Here is a 23,828-nt window from a genome sequence, read left to right on the forward strand (position 1 = left end):
AAAAAAAAAAAAAAAAAAAAAAAAAAAAAAAACAAAAAACAAAAACAAAAACAAAAAAACCGTAAGTCATCTAGACTCTGTGTGTGTGCGTGTGTGTTGTAAATTGGTTTTTGCTTTTTGTTTTTTTTGTTTGCTTGGTATTTTGGTTGTTGTTTTGTTTTACTCTTTATATAAGAAAGGAATTAAACACAATGTGGTTTTGAAAGAAAGCAAAAGGAACAGTGGACATTCAATAATTTGTTGCCTACATTCTATACTTTTCTTTCACATAAAAATAAAAATCAGTTACTCATCAGATTTTTTAAAATGTGTTTAGACAAGACACCTACAAAGAAAAATCTATAAGACATTGATATAGAGAGATCCAGGGATTATATAAAATAACTTTTACTACTTTAGTCTTGAATAATGTAACACAAAATGTCCCTTGAATTTATCTGTGAATTTTATTGTTTCTAAACATGAATTGCACAAAACCCTCCAAAAGTCACAGTAACCTTCTCTAATATGCATCAACTTTCATATAAAGAGACTTGTGTCAGGGATAAGATTGATCCTAATTTTTTAAAATTATGAAGTCATTAAACACAGTATTTTATATATTTAGAAAGGATTTTCTAAACTACTGAAAAAAAACTCTTTGAAAGATCGTGAAATTTTCTAAATATAAATTACCCACTGAGAAAAGCTAAATCGATTCTTATTAATTATTACTGAAGAGGATCTCTTAATTTTGTGCAAGTATTTATTCTCTGGAAAATAATCATAAAATTAATGTTTAAGATCCATGTAAAAAAGAGAATTTTATTATATGAAGATTAATGCTTTCTTTTTACTCACCAGCTCTAGTCCTCTCTTCTGTTGAACATAAAGCCAGCAGAACTGTTTGCTTAACACAACGTTTTAGATTTAGATTTAGATTTGTTTAACCTAACGTCTTAGATTTAGATTTGTGCCTTTTTTTTAATATAACAACATATTAGCTATGTTTCATATTTATCTGATACCTTCCATAAATTCTCTCTGCAGTGCTTCTTCACAATGAATAGCAGGGTAAAAATTCACTGAAAGATATAATTATACTCATAGTCTAATCAGAAGCCATCAACAAATAACAGAACAGTCTGAAGGCCAGTATAACACTATTTCTTGATTTCAAAGTTATTGAAGAGAACTCAAACATAAATATTACTAAACACTTGGTTGTTTTGTTCTTACCTGTCTAGAGAAAGTGTTACAGTTTCATTCATTTCCGGTATGTCATCACCTTTGACAGTAATGTTGATTGTTGTATCACTTTGCCCAGATAAAAACAAAACAGAGCCATTAAAAGGACCTATATCATCTGGGGTCACTGCTTTTGAATTAAAGCCAGAGGGCTTCAAGCTCCAGTAGACAGTAGCCTGGCCATCAGTTCCATCCCGATGTAAGGGAATGTATACCTTATAAAAATAAAAGAACAGAATAACTTCTTCCAAAATATATGTTCAGAAATTATATAAGCTTTGGTATTGCTATTAGTTTGTACATATATTATTGTGTGAACATATGTATTCTATATAGAGAAGTGAACTATTAAATGCATTAAAACACAACCAAACAATCCTCTAAGCATGGAAATAACTTTAAATATATTTTTATTAATTTTGCTAACCAAATTTATATACAAAACACCCCTCACCCAAAAATGTGTCCAATCTGGGTTTTCTTGATAAAAGATATCAAATATTTTAAAACTCAAAGAATTGTGAAAAACATAGAGCTATCTTGCTAAAGAATAAATTTCCATTAGAGGTTCTCTGAAAATAGAAGTAACTTACTATCACAATATAAACTGAAAAATAAACTTCAGTGATTAAAACTGGAAAATCATGTCATATAAAATACATCCTAAGTGATGGGGACAAAATTTTAAAAAAACGTTTCTAACCAATAGGATAAATACCATAGAAATAAAATCATATATTTTTATCATGACTCTGGGTTACCTTGAGCAAGTTACTTAACCTCTCTGATCCTAATTTTCTCGTGTGAAATAAAGCTAATGATTCCTATTTTGCAAGTTTGCAGTGAGGATTACAGATTGTTTAAGTAAAGTATCTAGAACAGTGCCTCTCTACAGTATAAGCCAAATAAATGGAAGCTATTATAATAATTCTGAAACTCAAATTATGTTTGGTGGTTTCATTCAAGGGCGATACACTTTAAAATATATAATAAAACATCACTATAGATCATGATGAAGTTTTTTCAAAGGAAGAATATAAAGGAATATTTAATGGTTAGATTATGCTATTCTTTTTATGCTCCTAAAAGAGGAGTATCCTGTTTTATTTTTTCTTTGCCCTTTACGCTCATCTTGGAAAAAAACAAGATATTTTCACCATTAATCATTCTGCTACTTCACCTTACAATGGTCATAACCTGAGACTAGTGAGCAAAGATTCTTATGGAAGACACAAGAAGTAACAGAGGGCTGGGACCCTGAATCAGCTTGAGGGAGTGGGCATCATCCAGGCTGTATCTGAAACAAACAAAGGAAAACTCCTAGCTTTTCTGCTGTTTCCCAAGAGGGGAAGAATGCAGGTCCAAGGAGCCCAAAACTTCCTAAAAGCTAATTTTTCTTCAGGGAAAAATATGAAATGGTAAATGTACAGCTATCTAAGATAAATAAAAGCAATCCATTCCTTAAGAGAAAACTAAATGCTTTCCTGTTTTTAGAAGAGTTTTCAGAAAACATGAAAATCAAAACCATCTTGACAGATGAAACTTCTCTGTCCATTTACTGATGCTAATATACAATGGAAATTGAGGTCACCATATTTTAACATAAGGCTTTGACAACAAAAACAACTCTCCTTTCTGATCTAAACCTCAACTCAGTTTAAATCAAATTTAAGTGTGGGGGATTTGGAGAAGGTCTTGGACAAACTATGACTCAGGAAATGGTAAGGCTAAAGAAGAGCCCTCCCTAAGAGAGAAATTCAACCAGGGCATGGTTGAAGGGGAGGGATGGTGTGCTCTGCATGTGAAATTTTTATATGTCTATATGCAAAAATTTACATATATTGTATATATAAAGTAAAAAATTCTTAAGATTTAGCATTCCACAGCTTTACCACCATCATCTCCATCATCAAGCATAAGACCCAAGCTGGCCACCTCACTCCAACCCAAACATATGGAATGCTCAGAAATGAAGTAGGTCAAGCACACCTGTGGTGCCATGTCTTGGCCATTAAGAAAAAAAGAAAAAGAAAGAAAAGGTTTATACACCAGGTACAATGCCTCACGTGTGCAATCCCATCACGTGGGGAGGCCGAGGGAGGTGGACTACTTGAGTTCAGGAGTTGGGTACTAAACTGGACAACATGATGAAACCCCCATCTTTACTAAAAATAATAATAATTTAAAAAATAGCCAGGAGTGGTGGCACACACCCGTAGTCCCAGCTACTCAGGAGGCAGAGGTTGCACTGAGCTGAGATCACGCCACTGCACTCCAGCCTGGATGACACAGTAAAATCCTCTCTCAAAAAAAAAAAAAAAAAAAAAAAAAAAAAAAAGTTTATGTTTGGCTACCACTGTAGTATCGAATGTCATAGAACTGTCTGAAAGCTGTCACATCAAAATATCCTACACTCACTGTGAGTAATTAATTCTAATTTCATTCTATCTAATAATGTAAAAGATGATGGGAAAATCACATACTCATCAGTTACCTATTTCAAATGACATACTGAAAGCTTCTTGTACATGGTGAAGCTGTTTAAGATCTGTTAACCCTATATGCTGATCCTATTTTAAAAACAGTGCTATGCTGATCCTATTTTTAAAATAGTGTCTGTACATTACTTCATATTCATTAGCCCCCATCAGTAAGAAAGAGCCTACTTACTACTTCAGCAGCAAAATCTTCTGGTTCATGCAAAATAATTGGAAGATTGCTAAGAAGGCCAATTTCTCCATTTGCAATGGCTGGAGTAACCAGTAAAGAAATATTGCAGATTTCCCCAAATCTAGGGCTTATGGGTGGGATTGGGGGAATTATGTTCAACAACTCCACAGTTTCCAACTATAATAAACAAAAACACAAAAAAAAGTAATAAGAATTGATAGAATAGAAATGTTTTAAAAAAGCGTAACAGCATGGGGCGACAAGGTAAGCATAGGTAGAGGTCACCAATAACTTGGCAATTTTATTCTCTTCCTCCCTCATTCACCATCCCTTTTCAATCTCCTTTCCTGGCCTCTGGAGCTCTTTCTGTCTCTCAATTATAATTCCCCAGGGGTCTCCCTAAACCCTTTATCTTATAATTTTATGCCTGCTCCTTCATAATCTCTGCATCTCTGCATCTCTCCCTCTAATTTCAAATCATTATAGCCAACTGCCACCAGACATCATATAAATGTCACACAAACACCTTACATATACAATATCCAAAACAGAAATCACTGTCCCTGTTTCATGCACCTTCACTAGTATCATCGCCAGTGCCACCACCTGCTTCTCCTCCTTGCCACCTACATCCAACTACCTTGACCTTAAAGCCAAATATCAGTCGTCCACATCTCCTTCCTGTCTTCCACTGACCCAGACTTCCAATCATCCCCCATTTTCCTTCTCCTCCAGACAAAATTCAGTATCAGAAGACCACTCAGAACTCCATTAATAACTTCATGCTTCTTTACATTTAAAGAACTGCAATGTATAACATATAGTATCCCTGTAGTTATACATTTTACATATTTCTGGTTTATCATCATTTGATGCATTCCAGATTTTTACTTCCCAACAGGTCTGTAGAGCTCTTATGGGTCTGTGTCCTTTTCAGCATTTTCCCAATACATGACATAGGCTTGACATAGACTTGAAACTGCAGCAGCTTCACAATAAATATTTGTTAATTCCTCCCTTCTACACAATCTGAGCTCTATAAGAATTCTGATAAATCACATTCAACGTTTTCAATATTCTAACTTTTCAAAATCTAACTTCTCAATGCACACAGTGTTCACTTCAGGAGTGCAGGAATAGGTAATCATTACAGAACTGCAAAAACCACAGGGATTTTAAATATTACAATAAAATGCAACTTTTAACTTAATAAAACATGTCTCTCCCACTCTTTAAAGCCCTCTGTTAGGCTTTATAATATTGAAATGATGACACTAAGTAACCACCAGTAGAACTGTGATTTAAATTGATTTTCCACACGTGGACAGGACTGGTACTGATTTCCCTCCTACTTTGTGATGAATGGTACATGTTAATGAATAAAAGTAAATGTCTTTTTTAACTGTCACATATTTTGCTTTAAAAAATCACATACAGGAGAAAGACATAAATAATTTTGGTTTTGGTAAATATTCTTTCAAAAAAAGAAAAAAATTAGATTGATCAATTTTGTCAAGTATTGGCATACAGATTAAATCACATAAAATAAAACGTGATTTTTAGTATACTGCATTTACTTCGCAATGTAAATTAAATGTAAAGATAAATAAAGTCACATAATTGTCATTCTTTCTAGAGAAAAGGAATATATATACACATATANTTAAATGTCACATATTTTGCTTTAAAAAATCACATACAGGAGAAAGACATAAATAATTTTGGTTTTGGTAAATATTCTTTCAAAAAAAGAAAAAAATTAGATTGATCAATTTTGTCAAGTATTGGCATACAGATTAAATCACATAAAATAAAACGTGATTTTAGTATACTGCATTTACTTCGCAATGTAAATTAAATGTAAAGATAAATAAAGTCACATAATTGTCATTCTTTCTAGAGAAAAGGAATATATATACACATATATATTTATCTTACAAAATAGCACAAAGTTAAATAAAATACATATATTTGAATGGTATATAAATATAAGGGTGTGCATTGTTATAAAGCAAAGATATTTCTAAAATACAGTGGTCACGTATGACCAAGCACATGTTTGTGAATGAACATTCTCATTGCTGTATATTCAAAAAGAGCTAAACAGATAACACTGTGTTAAGCATCAAGAAAAAATCAATACATTTTTACTCAAAACTTTCTAAAAGAAAGAAATATGTAAGTCATATTTCCCTACACTTATCAAAACGTTATACAATTAATCTTACATATAGTATTTTTGACAAATTAGAAAGAAAATACAGACAGTTATGAAATGAACTGATGGAAAAGAAAATGTTAATTGTACATGGCTTATTTCCTAGCCTATAAGCCTTTTTTTGTCTGGGTTCCATCTGCTAAATCAAACTGCTCTATTCATTCATAAAGAATCATTCTTTACTTTCAGATAGTTTGCCACTGGGACAGCACATTAGTAACCCCATGCTTGCCAAAAGCTGCACCTCAGACTAATGTATTTAGCTGAGAGGGTTACTAAAGAATGAGGAGCGACTAAAGAATTCTTCTTTCTTTAGTTTCATTCAACTTTGCATGCAGAGGCTGAGGCTTCCTATTCTTGAGTTGCTCATCTATTATGTACTATGAAAACTACACAACCCTCTTATTCCAACCAGCCTTCCAGAACCTACAACTGTTTTGAACCTCAATGATTTATGTCAGTGACTAATAATGCCTTCTTCCCCCTAAGCAAGTGTTAAATTAACTGCACTGTAAGACCTTTGTTTTTTAACTATATAGAGAGATACATAAAGAATTGAGTCTGAAATTAGTGGTGCAACTTTCTAACCCAGGATCACCAAAATCAGATATTAATTACATCCTTCTTCAACTTTTCTTAGTTTTCAAGTGTTATCAAAATTAATTGTCATATTTATATAGAATACTGAGGCAGAGTAGCTAGTATAATACCTGACTCATACAAAGGATGTATTTATACAAGAATTCTCTGCAGCTACTTGGATAGAAATATTGGACCTTTCAAAAGATTAAAAGTTTAGCATAGAGGATACTGATATTGGTACAGATTTTTTATATATATTAGCACAGTTTTTACTGTCTCTATCTATAGTAAAAACTAGTTTTGAGGCATTATGAGAAAAGAAATTAGAAAGCTAAAATAACAAAAACGTTCTCTGTAACTCCAGAACAACGTTTCTGCATCATCAATTCTTAAACTTTTTATCACATCACCGCAACAATTCCACATATGCCAGAATGCCCAGGCCTCCATGAAAGCAAAAGCAACTGTGTAAAATCTTGGCCTCACTCCACTTGTTTTAATAATCTGGTTCTTGTATGAGTTGTAGATGATGCCAGACTGGAGACAAACAAAAGGGAGAACACTAGGCACCAAAAAATTCCAAAAAAATCCTTGAACATATACTTATGAGAATGTTCTGAAACCCTGAAACCTGAGGACACCGACAGCAAAGAAGACAAACAAGTGCTGACATCAAAAAAATTCCATTAAATTCTGAAACTCAACAAATTGTATCCCAGACAGTCTTGAAACTTCAGAAATGCTACTGTAAGTGTGAACTGGTAAAATCAGTATGCATTTCCATATTAATAAAATCAATTTTTAAAAGCAAACAAATTATGTCATGTTTTTGTATAAAGCCAGAGGGTTTCTTTGGTTTTGTTTTTTAGTTTCTAAATATAGCTCTAAATGTGTTCTGGTGGCAGCATTCTAGTTGTTTTAACTTAATGCTCACAAGGGCCCAAGTCATGTGCATGGCCATTTGCAGTATTTCACTTCACAGATCTAGACTCCCTGGCATCCATAAGCCACAGGACAAACCAGACACCATTGTGAATAGAGCCATGTTCCCTATCTTTCCACTCCAAGAAAAATCCAAGGGTCCTCCAGAGAGTGAGTTATCCTCACAAGTAGAAGCACACATCACATGAAAATCTTCCCACTTGGAGGAGATGCAAGAAAACAAAAATTAATAATAATAAAGGTGAAGATCAGGATCTATTGCCATTAGTGTAGGGCTCTGGGGAAGATGGCAAATGCCTCCCTCTGTGTAGATATATTACAAAAAGGTGTCGCTTACATACTGACAAATCCTACATCCCCATAACAGGTTACCCACTAAGCCCCTTGGACAAGAGTTCTCGAAAAATGCACTAACAGCACAAGTATGCCTGGAGGCTCAGCTTAAAAAAAGGCGGGAGTCTTCAAAATGAAAACAGTCACCCTACCAAGTGCTGACACAGTCTTACAAAATTCAGAACACCAATGAACAGTTGTAAAAAGCTTTCAGAGACAAAGATCGAATTATCTAAAAGATAAATCATTTCCTTCCCTTCAAATTTCTCATCTGCAACTCTGGAAGCTTAACAACAATTCCTTTCAAGTTCTGAAGAAGAAATTATTTTAATCTAGAAATTTCTACCAAGCCAAACTATCAATATGAGTATAAAATTTCACATTTCAGATGCTCAAAGACTCAAAAAGTTTACCTTACATATATACTTTCAACACATGTGTTTGAGGGTAGATATAGTACAATAAAAATACAGCATAATCCCAGAAGGGAAAGGCAAGAGATTAAGAAAATTCAGGAGTTCAGTAAAAAACATCCCAGACAACAGATGTAAAACAAGCATAGAAAGCAGTTAGTTTAGTTAAACTCAACATTCAACACGCACAGGAAGATAGCAGCAAGGTCTCAGTAATATAGTGAAGATAACATATAGAAAAGGGACAATCAGAAACTCCAGAGAAAGGAATAATAAATCCATCATAAAAAAAACTAGACAAAATATGAAACATACTTAAATGTGGTAAGATTCAAAGAAATTAGTGAAATAGAATATTTAATTTGCTATATACTTCAGTTGGCAAAATGTATGGCAACATAAGATTTTGGCTCTTTCCTTGTCAGTCCATTCACACTACCTGATTCTGTATTTAATTGGTTTACATAATTTAATAAGCACTCTTTATTGATTTTGGATTTTAAGTGTCAAGCAATCAACACATGGAAAACAACAACAGTATCATAAATGAGTGCAGATATTTTACACTTTGGCCATAAAAATATTTTGGTTAGCAGAAGAAATGAAATATGTAAAATGGAAGGATATGTTATGGAGACTTTACTAAACAGCTGAAGGTACAGAGATCCTACCCAGACAAAGAAATTGATTTTTTAGCATATTATTTAAAAGTATTTATAAAATTTTTCTTGGGCCAGGCGCGGTGGCTTACAACTATAATCCGAGCACTTTAGGAGGCCCAGGCGGGTGGATTATCTGAGGTAAGGAGTTCAAGACCAGCCTGGCCAACATGGCAAAACTCCGTCTGTACTAAAAATACAAAAATTAGCCAGCCGGGTGTGGTGGCAGGCACCTGTAATCCCAGCTACTCGGGAGGCTAAGGCAGGAAAATCGCTTGAACCTAGGACGTGGAGACTGCAGTGAACTGAGATCGTGCTACTGCACTCCAGCCTAGGTGACAGAGTGAGACTCTGTCTCGAAAAAAAGAAAAAAAATTCTCATATTGCTTTATTTCTGAAATATTTCCCTTGTAATATTCATTATGAAAACACACTTATCCTACAAATCCTATTCCTATGTCATATTTTCTCAAATCAATTCAAAGCATAGTTAGCCTCTCTTTCTCTTGCTCTCCCCTGTAATAGTTTGTAAGTTACTCTACTATGTTATCCATGACAGTCCGACTTGCATGACTGGCATTTCACGTCTGGCGTACTTTTAATGTCACGTAATTAAAATATTAACTTTGGTAAAAATTCTTGTCTTCTTCATCCTTATATACCTCAGGAGCAGGCATAATCTCTCTTCCAACTACCTAAATAACTTTTAGTAACAAAATATAAATGACAGAAAATAACAAAGTCAAAATAATTTTAGTTAATTCTTTCATACAGATTAGTACACTTGAGGGTTAACCAAAATTACGATTATTTTAATAATAAAAGTACCTGTACTAGAAAGTGAGCTCCATTTTGAAGGAATGCATCATTTCTTATTGGTAATTTTGTAGTGACTTGAGTTTTTTGCTCTGGAAAAGTGAGGTCATTTCTCCTTGATATATTTAAGATGCCATCTTTTGCTTGCAAGGGGTCCACAGCTCCAGCAGGAATGTAAAGTACAGAATAAAGCAGCCTCACATCTCCTTTAGTCCCTCCTAGTCTTGTAAAACTCAAGGATAAGTGTCGTTCACCTGGGCTGCTTTCAATCTTCTGGTTTTCCATAGGAAAAAATGTTATTAGGCCATAGACATCATCACTATCCTGAATGTAGAACAAAAGCTGCAGATAAAGGAATAAAATATTAAAGTATAGAATTCTCACATCTGAGATTATCAAATCCTGTATTTTCCATGTTATTCTAATTTGAATATTAATATTTCATGTCTAAAAGTGATGACTTCCTACACATAATAGAGTAAAAGATGAACCAAAAACAGATTTGGAAATGTTCCTAAATCAGTTTGTGGAATTTTTTAGAGAGTAAAATATTTATTTTCAGAAGGAATACTGAACAAGAAAACTATCTTTCCAAAGCCAGTGTTTTTCTTGTCCCTTCAAACTAAACATAAAGTTGATGTGTATGATCACATTCTTTGGTTCTTCTACAGCACAGAAATATTAACAAGCATAAAGCATAACAAGAGTTATACCTCTGCTGGCTCGCTCACTTCTGCACCTCCTCGTATTGTATGAGGCAGAATTTGAAGTAGATAAGCTTCTGCCTCTTCTGGAAGATCATCATCAACTATAGTAAGAGGAACTGTTGCCAACATCTGCCCTTGTGCAAAATGGAGAACTCCAGAGCTTGGGGTGATATCTGCTGTTACTGGTGAGGGATCACTGTTGTTCCGTGTCAACACCCAATTCACAGAGACGTTCCCATGGGTACCGCCATTTCTAACCACTGTGATTTCTTCAAATCTTAAATGTTTTAAGAGAAATACATATTGTCACATAGTACACTTTATTTCCCTTAGATTAGCTTTCCCAATGTCAAGTTGTCCATTAGACACTGATAAAAACAGAATCTATGTAACAAAAGAACAACTGATTTGTTTTTTGTTTGAGACTGGGTCACATTCTGTTGCCCAAGCTGAAGTGCAATGGTGTGATCAGAGCTTACAACAACCTCAACCTCATGGACTCAGGCAATCCTCCTGCATTAGCCTCCCATGTATCTGGAACTTCAGGTGGACACCACCACACTCAGCTAATCTTTTTATTTTATTTTATTTTATTTTTTGTGGGCGGGGGTCTCACTTTGTTGCCCAGGCTGGTCTCGAACTCCTGGCCTAAGATAATCCTCCCCCTAAGCCTGCCAAAGTGCTGGGATTACAGGTGTGAGTCACCACACCTGGTGGAAAAAAAACATTTTTAATATGAAGGTGTGGATATGTGAATGTGTCCTAGGGAACTACTATACTATAAATCATTTGCATAATTAAATCACACTCCAAATAAGAAAGAAAACAGTGAAGCCATGGTAGAAAAAAAATTACACATATTCTAACAGTTCGTTGTTGTGTCCAACACCACAAAACTTAAATCTTGGAATAATATATTAAAATAATGGTAGCAATATATTTAAAATAAATCATACCTTGATATTCTATCTTCATCAATTATAATTGTCCTTTCAAACAAAACACTGCTGAGTGAAAGGACTCCATAAGGTTTATCATTTGGCTTAATGGTGACTTGTACAACAGAAGGGCTTATTAGCACAGCATCTCCCTGTAAGGTATCTTTTAGTAACATAATGTGAAACGATTCAGCAATCTCTGGTATGGTGTCATCAACTATTTGAAATTTCAAGTGAGATTCATGAATAAAAGGTGGAAAAACAACAGTTGTGTTTGGTTGAAGATCAATGAAGTCCAGATTTTGCTGGGCATGTGCTGTGGAATTCCCAGTTGCGATAGCATAACTGATTGAAACCTCATATTCATCAGATCCAATCAGATTTCCATTGTTGTCCTTTCCACGAACTACTGGAATTACGAGTATGTGGTCTTCCTCAGGAACCAAATAAATACTCTGAAGGAATCTCACGGGACTATCATTTTTCTTAATGATGATCTCAACTGAATTCCTAGAGGTGTTTATCTCAGCTCCTCCTTCTACACTTTTCAGTTGAACTAAGAATACTTCATCATTTTCTGGTACCTGTTAAAGGAATATAAACAGAGGCAAAACATCAACAGCCAAAACACCTGGAAAGAGACTAAAGTGTAACAAGTCATTATGTTTCAATACAATTACACAGAAATAAAAATTCTCTAACTGAGGGAGCAAATAGAAAGGCTTGTTTAGTCTCCAATTAATAAAATATTTTCCACAGGTAAATAACGTATTTTGGACAGGAAAAGAAAACGTAATGAAGCAACAGTACAACTAATGAAGTACAAGTATAATGTCTTTCAACCTTAACTGGTCCTTGGATAACTCCAAAGATTAAATAGTAAAAAATTGTCATACATTTCTATCAGTTTTATCAGTTTGGTAGGGTTAGAAGTAGTACTGAAAGTCTAATAATACCTAAGAATCTGGAAAGTACGTTAAACATTACATAAAAATTGTTAGTTTTCCTTGTGAATTACTCTTGCTTTTCTCCAAATGGTTAATTCAGGAGTTAAACATGTGACACCAATATATGCTTTTCGAGATACACATGATGCCTCCCTGGAGAAAAAGCTGTAAGAGTCACTACTAGGAAAAATGTTGACACTGTTAAAGTGCAATTTTGCTTTTCTTTTTTTTCCCCTTTTTTTAATGCTCCTGCAGAGAAATCTTGGGGTTAATATCCACAGTGCTGTGTGAGCTTTTCATTCACCACAAACTCTATTTTAGAAATAAAAGTGAAGAAAAAATGCATACTTTTACCTCCATCAGTAGCAATACAAAAAGCAAAGCTATTTATCTTAAAAATAAAATGTTATGATTTGATTGATCTTTCAAATTTACAATCAAAAGGTATAATTAATCATCTCCCCAAATTATAGCCCGTTCAATGCTCTGAGATCTTTTTTTTTTTTTGAGACGGAGTCTCGCTCTGTCGCCTGGGCTGGAGTGCAGCGGCCGGATCTCAGTTCACTGCAAGCTCCGCCTCCCAGGTTTACGCCATTCTCCTGCCTCAGCCTCCTGAGTAGCTGGGACTACAGGCACCCGCCACCACGCCCGGCTGATTTTTTGTATTTTTAGTAGAGACAGGGTTTCACCATGTTAGCCAGGATGGTTTTGATCTCCTGACCTCGTTATCCACCCGTCTCGGCCTCGCAAAGTGCTGGGATTACAGGCTTGAGCCACCGCGCCCGGCCCAGTGCTCTGAGATCTTAAAACAAAAGGTTTTTTTTTGCTTGCTTCCAGAACCAGAGGAACTAGAGATATCAATGCTTCCAAATATTTTATTTTTTTCAAGAGAAGAACTCTTTTCTAATAATGTCTTCTAATACTCTAATACATTTTTTTCCCTTCTCTTGAGGTTTCTTGTGATTTAGTTTCGGAATGTTTGTAGGAGGGTAGAGGGAGGGTTACAAACTCCCAGCTATTTTCTTTTTGTTTTCTTTTCTGGCAAAATATAGTTTCTTTTCTAAAAAGTCATGTTTTCTCTTGTTTAGCTCATGTGGGGGACATCCTTGCACATTATTGCTCAGATTCATTATTTTCTTAGCAATTAAGCTAGCTGTATCATGTATCTCTATCCTTGGTAGTTTCAATGTGAAATATGAAAATAATAAAACCTTCCCATAAATGTGAACATTAAAATATCCAAACAAAAGAATATCAACTTAAGTAGAATTTTCTTTGCTTTTGTGGTAAAATATTTATTCTAGGTTAGTACTGTTCTTGCTCAAAATTGAAAGCACTAACACAAATAGATTATCAGGGTATACAAAATGCTTAAATGTTTGTATTATGTATGGTTGCCAGTTATATTCAAATTCACCAGCTTTTAGATGTAAAATTTAATGTGAATTAAGTAAGATAAATAATAAGAAGATGTATTCCAAAATAGCTATTTATAGCTGAGGTGTGACTGGCCACAATACACTAAGTTTATACAGGACTGTGTCCTGCAACACAGGGTCCTTGTCCCGTTTGGGTATGTAACATTAACCAACCTCATCGTCGAGTACTGTCAAGTTATAAATTACTGTTGCTCTGCCAGGGAGAAAGGTGATATTTCCTTTGACTGGACTCAAATCTTCATCAGGGGAATTTGGGCCACCCTCTACCTGAAAAGAAACACACAATGCCGTCAATAAATACAAAATACTTCACGAGATTGAGAAAGCATCATTGTGATGTCAGCTGACAAAAATCTGAAGTTTAAAGATGTTCTGAAGGAATTACATCATTCTGCCCTTCAAATTAATAGGTCCTATAACGTAATTATAGATATTGACTATAACTGCATTAAAGTACGTGGTTTCTATGAGCTGCTTTTTCTCAAGCATTACGTTAAACCTGAAGGGAGAAATACTCTATAAATATTTCTTCTTGGAAGAAAGGGTATTCAAGATTAGTAAATTCCCTCAAGTAACAGAATCAAATGCCAATATTTTCCACTTCACAAGCTGGATGTGAAGATGTGAAGAATGAATAAAATCATTCATTAAAAAAAGCATTTGTTGAAGAATGAATAAAATCATTCATTAAAAAAAGCATGCTCCATGCTCCATCTCTTCTAGGTACTAAAGATTTAGCAGTGAACAGAGCTAACTCTGCACCATATAGACCTGACATTTAAAGGAAGGGAATAAATGATAAGTAAATGAATGGGTGTATGTTATATGATAATAAGTATCATAGAGAAAAAATTAAGAATAGCATGAGAGAGATCGAGTGCCAGGGAGGGGTGCTATCTGTATGCAGTTATAATCAATATAAAGCACTTACAACAATATATGGCAATATTAAGCACTCCAAAAATGTTACTTATAATTATTTAAATAGAAAACAGGCTACAAATCTGATAAAATAACTTTAGACATCCATAGATAAGTTGAAAACACTCTAACCTGGATGATTTATTCTTTCTACAGCCAATTATTTTCTAATTTTCCAATATTTATCAGAAAACTTTCAAAATTGTCTAAATGCATATTCCTAAGTACCTGAAAAATTGTGTATGACTTCCAGTGTAGAACTTGCAAGACTACTGCATATTTAGTTAGTGTTTACTATGTTTTTCATGCATTATTGCCTTCTGCTGTTCTATGTTCTGTGTAGTTAACATAACTACCATATGATGTGGACACCCACAAGCATGAACAAAACTATTCTATGCTTCCATAGAATTGTGTTACATAAATACAAGTTTCCATTTTATTGATATTACCATTAATAATTAGGAAAGAAACCGGTATCTGAAATTGCTAACACTCTAATGTTTGAAAATAGTGTATGATCATGTTGTGGATCCTAAAAAACACAGAAAACACAAAATTAGTTGAAGATTTAAATGTGTATCTCACAGAACAGCAATGTGATGACACCATGATTGGCACATGGTCAGTAAGCAATCAAATCAAATGATTAGAGCTAGCACCTGAAAAATACACCTCACCCACAGCTTATCATATTCATGCCACATCCTGTAACATTTATGGATTCCCATGGTGGAATGCAATGGCAATAAACACCATCCATTTGATGTACTGAAAAAAGTGGGGGGTGGGAGAAAGGCATAGTGGGTCATGACTGTAATCCCAGCTCTTTGGGAGGCTGAAGAGGGAGGATCATTTGTGCTCAGGAGTTCGAGACCAGCCTGGGCAACATAATGCAACTTCATCTCTACATAAAACATTAAAACTTAGCTGGGCATGGTGATGCACACCTGTACTCCCAGCTATTCAGAAGGCTGATGCAGGAGGACTGCATGAGCTCAGGAGGTTGAGGGTGCAGTGAGCCATGACTGTGCCACTGCACTCCAGCCGGGGCATCAGAGTAAGATCCTGTCTCAAAAAAAAATTAAAATAAAAATAAAATGGAGAAAGACAACATATTAAATCATTTTACATAAACCTAAGTAATCCATGGGTATTTTAAAATTTCCTATTTTTGAAAACATTTATCATAAAAGTTTTATGAAATTTATAGAATTAACATTATTATTCTATCTTATGATTTATTTTTCCCACATATCTAAAATGTTAGCTTGTATTTCATGTAAGCATTGTATACACAAGCAGCAAGGAAAACATTTTTATATTAATCATGAAATGTATCAGATCAGAAAAGTATTCATCTTTATTTTAATTGTATTGTGTCGTGTTTATTATACAAGGAACTTTGATTTTCAAAACTGTAGCCATCTGGTATGAACTCCAGTGTTTGTATTTAAAGTGATTTCAGGGCCAGGTGCGGTGACTCACACCTGTAATCCCAGCACTTTGGAGGCCTAGGCGGGCGGATCACCTGAGACCAGGAGTTCAAGAATACCCTAGCCAACATGGTGACACCCTGTCTCTACTAAAAATACAAAACTTAGCCAGGCATGGTGGAGCGTGCCTGTAATCCCAGCTACTGGGGAGACTGAGGCAGGAGAATCACTTGAACCCGGGGGGCAGAGGTTGCACTGAGCTGAGATCATGCCACTGCACTCCAGCCTGGGCAATAGGGCAAGACTCTGTCTCAAAAATAAAAATAACTAAAATAAAATTACTTCGGAGTAAACTTACCTCAAAAGTCACCATGACCATTCCATAGGTTCCCTTTTCCCTGATGAGAGTAAGAGGCACGGACTCATTTCTGCCCCTGGGCTCACTCACTGTGACTGAGGGAAGCTATTGAGGAGAGCAAGCACAGATGATGAGGATCTGAGCAATCAGAGGTATGAGGCAGTAAAAACTATTACCTCAGAAACGCTCAATTTCCACAGACAAATCAATCCACACTGTGTATAAGAATGTGATATTTCCTAGCGTCAATGAACTATAGCTTTAAAATGCTGAAAAAGTTAAAAATAATAGAGTAAAGGGAACACAAAAACTAGTCAAGCAAAAGATGCTGTTTCTTGTCCTGGTTCTACCATCAACTAGCTGTTCTGCTGAGGAATTTAAAGGTTTTTTTAGTTGAAAGGTGACAAACTCAAATGCTCACAGGGGCCCAGGAGGTGACAGACATGAGTTAAGCCTCCAGACCAAGGCAGCAAGTCACTGGGACCACCACTTGGCCCTGCCCACAACCCCTCTTTCTCCACATCAGCCAGCTTGTCAGTGAAAAGCAGACACTGCTAATAACTTTCAGGACAGGATCTCTGCAGGAGGTGAAAGCGAGGACTTCAAAAGAAATATGCTGATTTGGCTGGTGGAAACTCAAGGTGGGAGAGGAGGAATACAGACGCAGCCAAGTGCAAACAAGCTACAGAAGCAGTGGCCAGCTCTCCAGGTGACAGCAAAACTCAGTAGCCCCATCCATAACTGGGGTTAGGAATGCCCATCTTGAAAGGTTGTGATAAGGTTTCAATGCAATAGTTCACATCAAGTGCTTATACTGAGGGTTCAGTAAATGTTGCTACCTGACATATACTGAGGGTTCAGTAAATGTTGCTATTATCATCATCATCATCATCAATGTCATTTTCACTACCAACATAATCATCCTCAGGGTGGAAACCAAAGCCAGCCTATTGAGCACCACTGTGAGCTCAATGGTTATTTAGTTTAATTTTAAGGATGTCAAAGGCTGCCTGGCAGCACTGAGACCCCCAGCAGTCAGGGACCTGGGATCCATGCCAGAAACTAGGATTCATTTCTCAGAGGCTAAGATGTATAATGTCAACAACAACAAAATAAACCTTTAAACAAATCAGTGTGAGGTCAGAGGTGATATACAGGGAGTTAGTGTAGCAAGAAAGCCATATGGAGAGAAATTAAGCAATTAAGGGAGCCTGCTTCATCATTAATAATTCCTTATCATTCAAATAAGAGATGGTTGATTAATTAACTTAATGTTTTTAAATGACAGTATAATGGAGGTTACCGAATTTCTACCAAACTGAGGTTGGTCAAATACCCTTTTTAATGAAGATACGGCACTATAAAGATATTTACCTATAGCCCACTTGTTTCAAAGATAAGTTAAGGTACCAAGAAAATGACATACAATACAACCAATTGTAGTAGCAATCTAAAAATAAATGAAAAGCTGGGAAGTATTGCAACGTGTTTTATTAATTATAATTAGTAATGTGATTCAAAGAGACTCTAAGTCAGGAATGTTACTGGAGTCTAAAATTTAGTGGCCAAATTCAATTGTATTGGGAGATAAACTTGGTTTTATTTTAAGAGCTAGAAACAATTTATCTAAAGAAGGGCCCTATCTTGTGTATTTGTTTCCAAACATAAAACCCTCTGATCATAGGATTGGCCAGAGCCACAGGAATTCAGTTAAGGAATAGAAAATAAACTATTGAGCAAAAGTGAGTGGGATGGAATGAAGTTTCAACCTTCAGAAAATATCAATTAATGGGAAAATCTTAAGAGTTGGGATGACTACAGAATTTTAAAGAGAGGTAACACCTGCTATTCAATTTAAGTTCATAGTAAGTTTTTTGAAAAGTATTATTTCAATATGCGTTCTCATCTCCCATTAACTCCAAACTTTCAGAAGAGTCTGACAAACAAACAACACTTTCTTTAGGTGACATTTGGGGAAATCAGGCAAAAGCAATGGGTGGTATATCTGAATTAAAGACAAAAGTGGTAACAAAGGAGTCAGGTGGAACAATCGGCAGAAAGAGATTAGGACAACAGATGTCCACGATCATACAAGCCTCCTCAATTCACAAACATCTTGGGTAGAACAAATGAATGGTCTATAGAATGTGAAACAGAGACAAAGTTAAAGCAAATTTTATTTAAATATCAAAAGACAGCATGATACTGCTAACATCATGAAAACTAATTTTTAAAATTTAATAAACTATGATCTAGCAACCACAAGTATCATTAAATTGTGTCCATACCATATTAAATGAAATAATTCCAAATGCATTGTCATTTGATAATATTGTCACAGTAACAGTCCTTGGCCATCCGAGCTTCACATTTGCTGAAGATTTCTAAAATAAAATCCCAAAAATAAAATAATGAATTAAAAATAAAATAATAAATTAAATATTTATTTTGTAGAGTTTGTCTTCAAGTAGTCATTCAGAATATAATAAAAATACATATGTAATCTTAATGTACAGATTAAGTAAACATTCCAATTACATCAATATGGTTAAGAAGTTCCAAATGAAAAATTTTCAAAAAAGTTTTGAAAAGCGTAAGTCACTGACTCTTAATAATATATGATAGTATAATTATAAATAATCACTGGCTAGTAATACTATATTATAAATTAGTTATAATTACTATCCTGTCACTAATATAACAGAATTAAGTACACAGTAAAAAATTCAATGTAATTTTTCTCATGCTATTGAAGGTACTGGAACTTTAGAATTAGTTATTCTATGAATCACAGAACCAAATTGAAGATAAAACATTAAAACTATGTTTATAAAATGCAGAGTTTTCTGTAACATTTGTACAGATGTTCAAGAGCAGCACAAAAGTATATTCTTTAAAGAATGACTTAAAAGAGCAAAATATAACTGTTTCAAGTGTCTTTTTCACAAACATTTTAATGGTAGTGACACAATTATTCAAGAAAAAAATTCTTAATGCTCTTTAGAAAAAACCACCAGAATGTTGTTAGCGAGTCATTGCCTCAACCTAATAGATGAAGCCATAAAGTTCAATTAAACCTAAGACTACTCAAGTTTTTTTCCTCATCGGTACTCTGAATTTAAGTCACAGGGACCTCCCACTTCCATGCCTGCTTTATGTATCCTTGTCCTTTGAATTCAGAAGTCACAGTCATTCTTTGCACATCTGGTAGCAGGCGAGGAATAAAAGAAAAAAAGGCCAAAGGGAAGGCAAAGTTTTCTGGAGCAAGTGTCATGGCAATTCCTGAGTAAGGTGAATGGATCCAAAAACTAGCTGTGGAATTTCTGACAAGATCAAGGAATAACCAGATTATGGAAATGTTGAACAGGTTGTCTGTTCTGGATTCTACGAATACCACCACCAGTTATCTGAATTGGCTCATCTCTAGATAGATAGGTTGTTAAGTACTAAAAGATTTTTATAAGTTTTATAAGTCCTCCTTATAATTTCTATAAGGAGGAAACACGGACTTACCTGTAATGTTAAGTGAAAAATAAAAGTTTCATCAGGCTCTGGTAAGTCATCATCACATACTGCTATGTACACTGTTCTGTTTGTTTCTCCAGCAGGTATAAAAGCTGCAGCATATGTGTCAAAAAAATCACCACTGTCCTCTCCATACAGCTATGAAATGCAAAATATAGATCATTCTTATTTAATACAGTATTAGGACAAGTAAAACTGACGTTAATTACAGCAATCAAGAGAAAAAGCATAAATCAAGTGACTTTTATATTTATCGACAGGGTGTACAAAACAAAATCATAAATATTTAACAACTGAAAAAACTTATCTTCAGAAATAAACAAATGATTCTAGGCCAGGCTCAGTGGCTCACTACTGTAATCCCAGCACTTTGGGAGGCCAAAGTGGGCGGATCATGAGGTCAAGAGTTTGAGACCAGCCTAGCCAATATGGTGAAACCCCGTCTCTAATAAAAATACAAAAATTAGCTGGGAGTGGTGGTGTGTGTCTGTAGTCCCAGCTATTCCGAAGGCAGGAGAATCGCCTGAACCCGGGAGGCAGAGGTTGCAATGAGCTGAGATCGCACCACTGCACTCCAGCCTGGGCAACAGAGCAAGAATTCGCCTCCAAAAAAAAAGAAAATAGAAATGATTCTAAACAAAATCATTTGTTCGTGCTGTGAAATGAAAACAAATATTACACAGAAAAATAATAATTATATAGGAAAGCAATTATGTGAATTTTTTTCTCTGCTCTTGATTGATCTGGAGTAGACTACAGCAAACCTAACAAGAAGACAAATCATAGCTAAAATTCTCAAAAAATTGTTGTATATATGCAAAGCAACACAACAGAATATTATTCAGCCATCAAAAAGAATGAAATCCTTTCATTTGCAGCAACATGAATGTAACAAGAGGTCATTATATTAAGTGAAATAAGCCAGGCGCTGAAAGATAGATATTGCATCTTCTCATCCACACATTCTCATCCAGCTAAAAATGTGGATCTGATGGAGGTAGAGAGTAGAATGGTGGTTACCAGAGGCTGAGAAGGGAAGAGGACAATGAAGAGAAGTTGGTTAAGGAGTCAAAAACAGAAGGAATGGGTTCCAATATTCGATAGTACAGTAGGGAAATTATAGTTAACATTAATTTATTGTATCAAATAATTTAATATATCAAAATAGCTAGAAGAGGGGAATTGTAATGCTTCCAACACAAACAAAAAATTAATGTTTGAAGTGAAGGATATCCCAATTCCCCTAATTTGATCATTACACATTGTATACAAATATTAAAATATCACATATACCCCCCAAAATACGTACAACAATTATATATCGACAAAAAAGAAGGAAAAGAAAGAGGTGTATGTGGCCTGCCAAAAAATGTGTCAGGAAAATCAATTATTTTCCTATCCGTTTCAAAGAAAATGCTCTTTCCCAAACTCAACCTAAAGTTGTACTCATATTCTCCCACATCTCCAATAAAGATCTAATTCTTCCAGCATTTCAAATGTTTTAGTCATCATAAACTTTTCCTTAACTTTTTAAGATCTTATTCTGTAAAATCAGCATGACTAGTAAGAGTCTCGCATTATTGGTAAGATTCTGCATGACCTTGTGCAGATCAACATGAGATCTCTTTCACCAAACAGCTCAAAATGAGTAATTTAACTACTAGAAAAAATATTTGATTTAGTACCAATAAAAAACATGTACAGGGAAATTTTAGTCAATTCCTAGTTCTCATACATAAAAATAAGTTTAAAATAGTTGAGAAATCCAAGTAAGTTGTCAAGGGTGTTGGAAATATACCTTACTATAGAAAATGACACAAACTTTAAGAAAGAATTATCAAGAGCCACTGAAACAAACGGAAAAGCACGGTAATTCAGCCTATGAAAATCATTTCATCAATTTCATTAATCAAATGCAAATTAATCAAATCATTAACACTTCGAAATAAGTAAAAATCAAAATATATACACATATATATATTCACCAGAATAACATTCATAACAGTAAAAATTAGAAGCAACCTCAATGAAAAGGAAGAATGATAAGGAAGTAATTACAACACCATCAAGAAAAGTTGTGAAAATGATAAAGGAACCTGAAAAAATTGTTAAGATTCAATGAAAATTATATGAAAAGATTATCTAATATAATGCATACTCTAAAATAATGTCTATATATAGATATTAGTCACAAATAACTAAAATTATAGCACTGGATTTGTTCATAGGTCGTTTTCTGCATCTTCTCTTTTATAATATTTCATAATGTGATTATTAAACCTACCACTTAAAATTTTATTTTTGCAAACAAAATGTTTAAGTACTTTGAGACTCAAATATAGCAATGTTCTTAGTGGTCATATGACATAACTTTCTGGTTAAAAGTAGACACATACTCACGCACACACAATCCACCCAGTAACTAAACTGTGTGCAAGATAGATCTATAGTTTAACAAATTCTACCTAACATTCACTTAAGTTAATATACTTAATTTTTCCCACTAAAAGAGCTCTCAGACATAACTAAAGTTTTTTTTTACTATTGTCAGTTTTCTACTTTTAAATATTCCATACATTTTCTCTACACCACCTTACAATAGATAGTATATCTGAGCAGATATAACTACAATCCAAATTACCCAAAATGAAAAGTTCTTGTTCTAAAATAAATACATGAACACTGTAAAATGATCAGTCTATATCTTTAAAAATAGTACTGTCAAATGCACATGGTTATGTTGGAGCACTCTATAAACCTATAAGAGATAAAAATGGAATAGTGTTATGTGCAAATCATCTATCATTTACCATAATGAAACTGCTCAAAATCTCAAACAGAAAAAAAAAAATCCTTGCCATTAAAACTAAGAAATTTCATATCTATTTCAGTAAAAATAGAACTATAATAATTTCTTACCGATACAATTGCAGTAACATTTGCTGGCTCTCCTATCCTTTCAATGATAAGACGAATAACTGTTGTACTTGTTTCATTAACAACAAATTCAGTTTGTCCAGTAAATCTTATTTCTGTTTCTCCAGACACAAACAGGATGAGTAAAGCTGAAAGAAGATTTACTAATAAAGATGCAGAGGGCATCCCTAAAACAAAACAAAACAAAACAAAATGTATATATATATAAAATTCACGAAATATATCTAATCTATTTTCATTAGATTGTGATGTCTATAGACATAAACACAGTATGAAGAGTTAGACAGCAAACAACTAAGACATAAATATATCAACTGCTAAGCCATCAAACTCAGATGTGTGATGACAGAAGTTAAAAATCACGATTCTACTCTTATGGTTCTTTTCTACTATTCAGAAATACTTTTGCTTTTAGCTTCTATACCAAGATAATAGTTACAAGTTAAACTTACTTATTAAATTTAGTTCATGTAAAAAATTTATTGACATCCACACTTTAAGAAAAACCTAAGCAGCAACATGGAAATTTAATTAAAGACCATATTTACACAAATAAAACTATGATATACCAGCCAAAACTGAAACAGTTGAAGCTACATTTCTAGCAACAAATTGATTTCTTGGTTGGTGTTTACTTTTTCCTTAAATTTGTCTCCTTTGAGAATTTTTTTTTAATTCTTAGTCATTGCAAGGAAATTCTAATCCTCTTAAAGAAGGGATAAATTTACAGGACTTAAATTTCTTTCATTTTACTAGCTAA

At 34.2% G+C, this 23,828-nt stretch overlaps 1 protein-coding gene across 1 annotated transcript in view; it reads right to left on the reverse strand.

The window, feature by feature from the left end:
* ADGRV1 (adhesion G protein-coupled receptor V1) overlaps nt 1-23,233 on the reverse strand; it is a 566,041-nt gene extending 542,808 nt beyond the window's left edge. The window contains 10 exon segments of the mRNA XM_017886717.1: nt 1,219-1,442; nt 3,898-4,074; nt 9,873-10,202; nt 10,574-10,844; nt 11,524-12,089; nt 14,045-14,158; nt 16,607-16,711; nt 18,895-18,990; nt 20,120-20,269; nt 23,051-23,233. Coding sequence (XP_017742206.1) covers nt 1,219-1,442; nt 3,898-4,074; nt 9,873-10,202; nt 10,574-10,844; nt 11,524-12,089; nt 14,045-14,158; nt 16,607-16,711; nt 18,895-18,990; nt 20,120-20,269; nt 23,051-23,233 — 2,216 coding nt within the window.
* Nucleotides 23,234-23,828: the final 595 nt, after the last annotated feature.

The sequence above is a fragment of the Rhinopithecus bieti genome, unplaced genomic scaffold, assembly GCF_001698545.2.
Source record: "Rhinopithecus bieti isolate Rb0 unplaced genomic scaffold, ASM169854v2 scaffold_15252, whole genome shotgun sequence".
NCBI classification, from domain to species: domain Eukaryota; kingdom Metazoa; phylum Chordata; class Mammalia; order Primates; family Cercopithecidae; genus Rhinopithecus; species Rhinopithecus bieti.